General features: G+C 43.2%; 1 protein-coding gene across 4 annotated transcripts in view; it reads left to right on the top strand.

The window, feature by feature from the left end:
- Positions 1 to 5,089, top strand: part of tbc1d4 (TBC1 domain family, member 4) — a 33,707-nt gene extending 28,618 nt beyond the window's left edge. For all 4 annotated transcript variants that reach the window (XM_053627739.1, XM_053627738.1, XM_053627740.1 and 1 more), the window contains 2 exons: positions 123 to 299; positions 1,718 to 5,089. In XM_053627739.1, coding sequence (XP_053483714.1) covers positions 123 to 299; positions 1,718 to 1,933 — 393 coding nt within the window. In that variant the 3' untranslated portion in view covers positions 1,934 to 5,089. The remainder of the gene's footprint in view (positions 1 to 122; positions 300 to 1,717) is intronic.
- Positions 5,090 to 7,143: the final 2,054 nt, after the last annotated feature.

Raw genomic sequence — 7,143 nt, 5'->3', positions numbered from 1 at the left:
CTATAGCAGATGAGGATTCGTTTGTCTAAACACCGTTGAATTTACGCACATTAGTTCTGTTCGGGTGCTGTGGGTTTTGGATCGCTGGTAGTAATGGCTGGAGTGCGCTATCGTTTCGGCAGGCTTTAGAGATGGACATCTCCAAGCAGCTGCACGCGTATGAGGTGGAGTACCACGTCCTGCAGGACGAGATGGTGGACGCCGCGCCACTTTCAGAGGAATCAGACAGGCTGGAGAGACTCGAGAAGACCAACGCTCAGCTGAAGAAGCAAAACATGGATCTGCTAGAGAAACTGCAGGTGTGGATTTGTGTGTGTGTGTGTGTGTGTGTGTGTTGTTGTTGTTGTTGTTTTTATTTAGAAATGTTCTTATCAAATATGTTTTGAGATATAGCTTTTATTATGTAATAAATTTAGGGATGTGTTAAAAAAAATTAAAAAAGTGGTTTAAATGACAGCATTAGAAAATGCCTGTGGTTGTGTTTGATAAATGCCAGTAGGTGGCAGCACAGTATCATTTCTCGCTGAGGTCTGCCATGCCAAAGCGCTTAACATCTGTGCCAAAACATTTGACAAAGATTCTCCTCTTGAACTAGACTTTTGAGAAAACTTGCCGGTATATATATTCCCTTGCAGATATAGTAGTCTATTTTTGTTTCATTGCTTTGGCCAAGCTTGAAGTAGCACCTGAAGATTTCTCCGCTTTGTGCGCTGCTCGGATTTTGTGCTTTGGCAGCGGCTGCGTCCGAAACGGCGTACTACCGTACTACACAGTAGGGGTAAAGCAGTACGCCAGAGGGGTAGTACGTCCAAATTCTGAGTAGGTGGGAGATACGCGGATGGCGTACTGCTTCCGGAGAGATTTTGCAGCGTGTGACAGATGGACGCTACGCAAGTCAAAAACTCCCACAATGCAACAGGACTGGTTCGGACGAGCTCAGAATAAAAATGGCGGAAGACAGTGCGTCGGCTCTTTTTAAGTGTTGAATAAACTGTCAACTTGCTGAAGGTTTAAGCGAGAAAACAGCCGTCACAGCGTTTGAAACCTTTTTTGTGACCTCCATCATGCCTAAATTAGTTCCCGTAAAGCTAACGGTAACGAATTTACCTCGGCGTGTTAACCCCGCCCACATTACATCACTAATATAGTTCACCTTCCTGATGAAGTGCGGTCGTTTTAATCCGGTGATCCCTTTAAAGATTTTTGTATTCACGATGACGTCGGAGGTCACATGACAACGCCAACATGGCGGATGTGCGTAGTGTGTACATCCGGGATTGTATTCGTACTACACACGCGCACTGATTAGTACGTACCGTCGCAGTACGCGGTTTCGGACGCAGCCAGTGACGTGTAAATAACTAAAAGACTACTAAACATGTGTTGGTGGGAATGTGTAATAGATTCTGATCAAATCTGTAAAAGTAATAGAATTTGTAAGCGATTGCAATAGAACTCCCGGTGTTTATTAACAGAGTGATTTATCTTCCGAAAAAGAAAAGCTGACAGATAATCTCAGTACCGGTAATCATTCTTCAACCAGACGTCATCTATCTTGATATTTAGTGCTGTCCTCTCTGTGGTAGCTAATGGCCATCAGGGAAGTCTCTCACATGTCCTTTTGATGGATACTGTAGTAACGCACATTGAGGCGTGCTGTAACCTGCATATACTCTTTTTGTGTGTGTGTGTGTGTGTATTTGTGTGTGTGTGGCAGGCTGCACGGGTGAAAATCCAGAGTCTAGAGAACAGTGTAGAGAGCTTCCTGGTACGCGAGAGCCAGATGAAGCACATGATCCGCTCGCTGGAGCAGGAGAAGGCCAACTACCAGAAGACCATAGAGCGCATGCGCAGCAGCCTCCCGGCAGACGCAGCTGACGTGGAGATGACCCCGCTGAAGATGAACAGCAAAACCAAAGCAGCCGACAAATAACCCTACGGAGCATATAGAACATGCAGATTACATCCGTGCGTGGTGGAGTACTGAGAGAGGGGTTGTTTAATTTTGCCTCGGTAGTCCCATGACTAAGATCAAGGGTTGATTCTGGGAAAGGAAAGTAGCATCCACTGTCTCTGTACTCCTGCGCCGATAAAAAAAAAAAAAAGCGCCCCAAAAAGTCCTGTCAGACTTGCTTTACTCCACTGTACTCAATTCACTTCATGTTTAGGAATCACGGCTGCCGCATAGAACACAAACCTCGCTTCGATGTCAGCTGTGTTGAGAACACTTGAAAACAAGATGAATGTAGTTTTTGTTTTTTTTCTTTCCCCCCAGAGTGCAGCGTGACTCATGGCAGTGTACGGAGGATCACTGCCTTCATGTCAGAGTACGCTTTGAGAATGGCAGGCAGTGCGACTTTGAGCTCGCCCGAGAACTTCTCCTGAAGGAACACAACAAAAGCGGCGGTGACGCCATCGCCCGGCAAAAACCAAAATATTTAGCGTATCAGATCGACACTCTGCTCAAAGAGCTTAACCCAAAGTTCAAGCAGGAAATGAAACTCTCTCTCTCTCTCTCTCTCTCTGAATTTCCTCTGACTACAGCACCGTCCAAATTTAACCTACTCTCCAAACTCCTACACCTCTCTGGCAGTTCATCAGTTACTGAATGTGCTTCAAGGCAAATCAGGCCTGCTGAAGACAGGAAGAGCCTACCACACCATCTACCACAATGCTGCAGCGTACGTTCACGCGTTACGCAAGCTACACAGTGAAAAGTTTGTTTGCACATGGCATTTAATGTCTAAAAGTATTCCGTTCAGGTGAGAAAATTCTACAGGGCGACGAAAAATTCGGGGGAAAAAAATAAAACCCCCATCCGTCCCAACAAACAAATAATTTTATCATGTCCTACAAACTCGTTTAAAATAAAAACGGTATCAGGAACCTGCGCAAATACGAAGCGTCTCCCGTACATGCAGGATGCTTTTTTAAAATTAAAAAAATATATTTCAAAAAAAGGGGCGCACGGCGGCTTAGAGGTTAGCATGTACGCCTCACACCTCCAGGGTCCGGGGTTCGATTCCCACCGTGGCCCTGTGTGTGTGGAGTTTGCATGTTCTCCCCGTGCTGCGGGGGTTTCCTCCGGGTACTCCGGTTTCCTCCCCCAGTCCAAACACATGCATGGTAGGCTGACTGGCGTGCCCAAAGTGTCCGTAGTGTATGAATGGGTGTGTGAGTGTGTATGTGATCGGCACCCTGTCCAGGGTGTACCCCGCTTTGTGCCCCATGCTCCCTGGGATAGACTCCAGGTTCCCCCGTGACACTGAAAAGGATAAAGCGGTATAGAAGATGGATGGATGGATATTTAAAAAAAAAATCTTAGCCTTCCATGAAACATCGCATATTAACGAAGCCTTATGAATGTTTTATGTATCACGCGTTTTTAATTAATGCTGCGCAAAATCTCACGCACCTGATTAGAAAACAATCTCTCTTTTTTTATTCTGAAGAACTGATTCAGTATGGGGTCTGTCACAGGAACGGAGCCTTCACCGGTAAACAGCTGCTATTTTACACCGTATGACTCCAGCAAGTGTGTGTGTAAAGCTTCTCATTCCCTACGCCTTAAAGTCTGGGACAAGTTGGCTTCCGTGATGAAAGTTTCACACCGTTTTAATGAATGAGTATTGAATATTAAATATTGAGAGCGGTGCGCCGATTCAGATGCTGGAATTTGAGCTAAAGTGGATTTAAAAAAAAAAAAAAGAAAGAAAGAGATATTTTTAATACGCTTTAATGTACGTGTAATGCGCGAACAACGTTTATTCTCGGTTGCAGAACAATCAGCAGAAGCTGTCCAGGCTGTGTGCCAGATACTACGCTGTACTTTTTGAAAACTTTTTTTCCTTCCGGTCATCTCTCAAAGGGTGACTTACTCCTACTCTTGTTTCCAGACAGCTGAAATTCTGCAGGGGGTTTATTGATGATTGCTGCTCTGATAGTGGTTCTGTTTTATTTGCTTTCCTGTCTTTATCAAGTCATTTATCAATGCATAGCTGTCTTGGGCTTTCAAAACCCTCAGGATCTCCACATCTTGCGATTTCTTTATTCTTTTTTTTTTTTCCTTCCCCCTACTTCATATATATTTGTTTGGTCTTAAAGTGATGTTCTAGGCCAGCAGTGACATTTTGACAGTGTTTCATTTCTGCATCAAATGCAGACAGACGCTGTAGGTGTTAAGTGGGTTATACTGGTCTGATAATTGCGTGCGGCTAAAGGCCAAAAAAAAAAAGAAAAAAAATACCAACCCAGCTCTGTTTTATTTGTCTGTTTTGTTTGGAAGCATGGAACAGAAGTCGCATCTTATGCTGGTGTGAAATCAGGTCAGTTTATAAAAAGATTTGGCATGGACGTCACCATGGCAGTAAACGATGCATTGAGACGTGCAATAAGAGAGATCATTTGGAGCAATTAAGAAAACCCTGTTAGAAAATGATTCCGACGTGGAAGCATCTCGTAGCATGTTTTGTGTCCAAAAGTGTCTTATCATATTTTTATCGACGTATTCTCCAAATGAAGCGCATTTACCAAAATATCAATTTTACATTAATCAAAGGTTTGACTGTCATCACTGAACCTACAGTAAACACGGAGCGTGCTTGCGGTATACACACCAAACCGTCGCAGTTATGGGTGGGGTACACAACTGCTGTGTCGCTTTTCAGCAAGTTCTCACATTTCTGCTCTTTTTAAGAAGTGAAATATGCAAAATGTTACGCCACTTGATGTATGTGTGCAGGAAAAAAATATGCATAACTCTGATGTTAAAAAGATCACAGATGATCTAAATTTATGAAGGCGCACATGACGAAACTTCTGTTTTCTGTTGTTGTTTAAATCAGATGCCAGAATGCAGTTGGTGTCTTTCATTGAACTTGACACCAGGTTAGATTTTGAGTGTTTTTCCACCATGTCCATGCTGGGGGAGGTGCAGTGCTGTCTGCACTGTGTTTTTAATGATTGTTGCTCTGTAAATACCATTGAATAATGCAAAAAAACAAAAACAAAAAAAAGTCTGTGGACTCTGTAGTCCACTTGTTGTATGTTAATCAAGAGCCCATGCCTTATTAAAACATTCTTCACTGGCTTTTTATACGTTGAGTTTTTGACTTTTTTTTAAATATATATATTAAATCTGAGGGCACAATGTTGAATATTTTTAAAATATATATTTTCTATAAAGTAAAGAATGGAAAATAATATTGTTAAAGAGATCGATACCCGGGATGATGAAAGCCTGTCCCAATACGTTGCGACACTATTGCAGTACTGGTGCAAATATTCAATAAAGAGATCAGGTTAAGATGAAACTGTGTTATTACCAATCAATACATCGGGGTTGGGGGTTCGGCCCTGTGTATGCGGAGTTTGCATGTTCTCCCCGTGCTGCGGGGGTTTCCTCCGGGTAGGCTGGTAGTCTGATTGGCGTGTCCAAAGTGTCCGTAGTGTATGAATGGGTGTGTGAGTGTGTATGTGATTGTGCCCTGTGATGGATTGGCACCCTGTCCAGGGTGTACCCCGCCTTGTGCCCCATGCTCCCTGGGATAGGCTCCAGGTTCCCCCGTGACCCTGAAAAGGATAAAGCGGTATAGAAGATGGATGGATGGATATGTCACCTCTGGTTAAAAGTAACTTAAGCTCTGAAATAGATTGAGGATATTGGGATTAGACTGGCTCTGACTTTATCTCCAGACACGGCAAAAGTTTCCCAAAACCTGAGCACTTTAAGCTGCAGTGCTTGAGATTTGCTTACAAGTATTGAGTGCACCAGCAGTTAATTCTTGCCAGAAAACTATACATTTTTAAACTAAGCCTGAGGTTGCTATTACATTTTAAAGTATGTTACTGTGTTTCTATCGAAGTTCTTTATTTCAGTGGTATATAACATGAACCGAGCTGTTTATCCCATCATGGATCGTGTAACACATCATCAAAACATAATAATTATGATTGGAAAAACATGGGCTGGTCTTTTGTTCTTTTTTTCATCCCAAATTTCCATGAAGCGTTGACTGAACTGAAATGTGCTGAATATTTTTTTTTTTTAAATTGGGACAAAAATGCTCAGGGACACCTGAGTGTAAAAGTAACCTTCAGCCATTTGTTTTGAATTTTTCGTCCTTTAGAAGAACATTTTTTCCTGACAACCAAGAACAGCACAATATGTAACACAATATGTATCTCTTTCACTCTAGTATTTACTACAGATTTAGTGAATGGGTGAGGATTACACTGTACAGTGAATGGGTGAGGATTACACTGTACCGTGAATGGGTGAGGATTACACTGTACAGTGAATGGGTGAGGATTACACTGTACCGTGAATGGGTGAGGATTACGCTGTACAGTGAATGGGTGAGGATTACACTGTACAGTGAATGGGTGAGGATTACGCTGTACCGTGAATGGGTGAAGATTACGCTGTACCGTGAATGGGTGAGGATTACGCTGTACAGTGAATGGGTGAGGATTACACTGTACCGTGAATGGGTGAGGATTACACTGTACAGTGAATGGGTGAGGATTACACTGTACCGTGAATGGGTGAAGATTACACTGTACCGTGAATGGGTGAAGATTACGCTGTACCGTGAATGGGTGAAGATTACGCTGTACCGTGAATGGGTGAAGATTACGCTGTACCGTGAATGGGTGAGGATTACGCTGTACAGTGAATGGGTGAGGATTACACTGTACCGTGAATGGGTGAGGATTACGCTGTACAGTGAATGGGTGAGGATTACACTGTACAGTGAATGGGTGAGGATAACACTGTACAGTGAATGGGTGAGGATTACACTGTACTGTGAATGGGTGAGGATTACACTATACAGTGAATGGGTGAGGATTACACTGTACCGTGAATGGGTGAGGATTACACTGTACAGTGAATGGGTGAGGATTACACTGTACAGTGAATGGGTGAGGATAACACTGTACAGTGAATGGGTGAGGATTACACTGTACAGTGAATGGGTGAGGATTACACTGTACAGTGAATGGGTGAGGATTACACTGTACAGTGAATGGGTGAGGATAACACTGTACAGTGAATGGGTGAGGATTACGCTGTACAGTGAATGGGTGAGGATTACACTGTACAGTGAATGGGTGAGGATAACGCTGTACAGTGAATGGGTG

This window comes from Ictalurus furcatus, chromosome 6, assembly GCF_023375685.1.
Source record: "Ictalurus furcatus strain D&B chromosome 6, Billie_1.0, whole genome shotgun sequence".
Classification (NCBI taxonomy): domain Eukaryota; kingdom Metazoa; phylum Chordata; class Actinopteri; order Siluriformes; family Ictaluridae; genus Ictalurus; species Ictalurus furcatus.
This window is presented reverse-complemented; position numbering and strand designations above follow the sequence as displayed.